Source organism: Etheostoma spectabile, chromosome 14 (assembly GCF_008692095.1).
Source record: "Etheostoma spectabile isolate EspeVRDwgs_2016 chromosome 14, UIUC_Espe_1.0, whole genome shotgun sequence".
NCBI lineage: Eukaryota > Metazoa > Chordata > Actinopteri > Perciformes > Percidae > Etheostoma > Etheostoma spectabile.
This window is the reverse complement of record NC_045746.1, coordinates 18616814-18617497: the sequence shown is the minus strand read 5'-3', so window position 1 is coordinate 18617497 and position 684 is coordinate 18616814. Positions and strand designations below refer to the sequence as shown.

The following is a 684-nucleotide window of genomic DNA, read 5'->3' as shown; positions in this document are numbered from 1 at the left end:
TTCACAAGGAAGGCCTGAAGAAAAATCTGTGATTAAAAGCAACTCACAAAAATATAAAAAACTGTGAAATACTGATTTAATTTAGATGATTATTGTGTCAAACAGCAGGGATTCGAGAGGAAACGTGAATTACTTTCAAACACTTACTGTAACCCAACGTGTTAAATGACTCACGACATCTTATTGTCATGGTCTGTTTAGCCTCTAAGCTTTCAGGAAATTCTTATCTCTGCCATGTGACACCTCTATGGTTTTCTTTTGTTTTTCGTGTCTAAAATATGTACATGGTCTGTTTGTGTTGAAAAGGATTATCACCATCGACAACTCAAGGCCCCTACAACGTGTCAGATTTTGTTTTATGGAGATGCACCACATCCAATTGTTTATTGTTGTGCATGCTATGAAAATTTGAGGAAATCACAAAATTGTTTTACTTGGATGTTTTTTAAGTTGTCTAACTTTAAACTGTGGAAGCAGAGGCCTGATGGACTATCTGATTATTAGTACTTTGATTTATCTAGTCGGTTACAGTTCATGTTCTCAGTCATTTATAAATCTTATTGTGGACATGAAGGTCTGAAAAATCTAAGGTAAATTATATAAATAGTTATATTGTCATTTGATAATGCATGCTCTGGATTCTGCATTTGGTTTATATTAATATACATGTCCAGCACATTAAGC

General features: G+C 33.8%; 1 protein-coding gene across 2 annotated transcripts in view; it reads right to left on the bottom strand.

Annotated features, from left to right (window-relative positions):
* Positions 1-684, bottom strand: part of LOC116701515 (fibrocystin-L) — a 10311-nt gene that overhangs the window by 6188 nt on the left and 3439 nt on the right. For both annotated transcript variants that reach the window (XM_032535255.1, XM_032535253.1), the window contains exon 13: positions 1-14. This exon is cut by the window's left edge and continues 85 nt beyond it. In XM_032535255.1, the coding sequence (XP_032391146.1) occupies positions 1-14 (14 nt within the window). The remainder of the gene's footprint in view (positions 15-684) is intronic.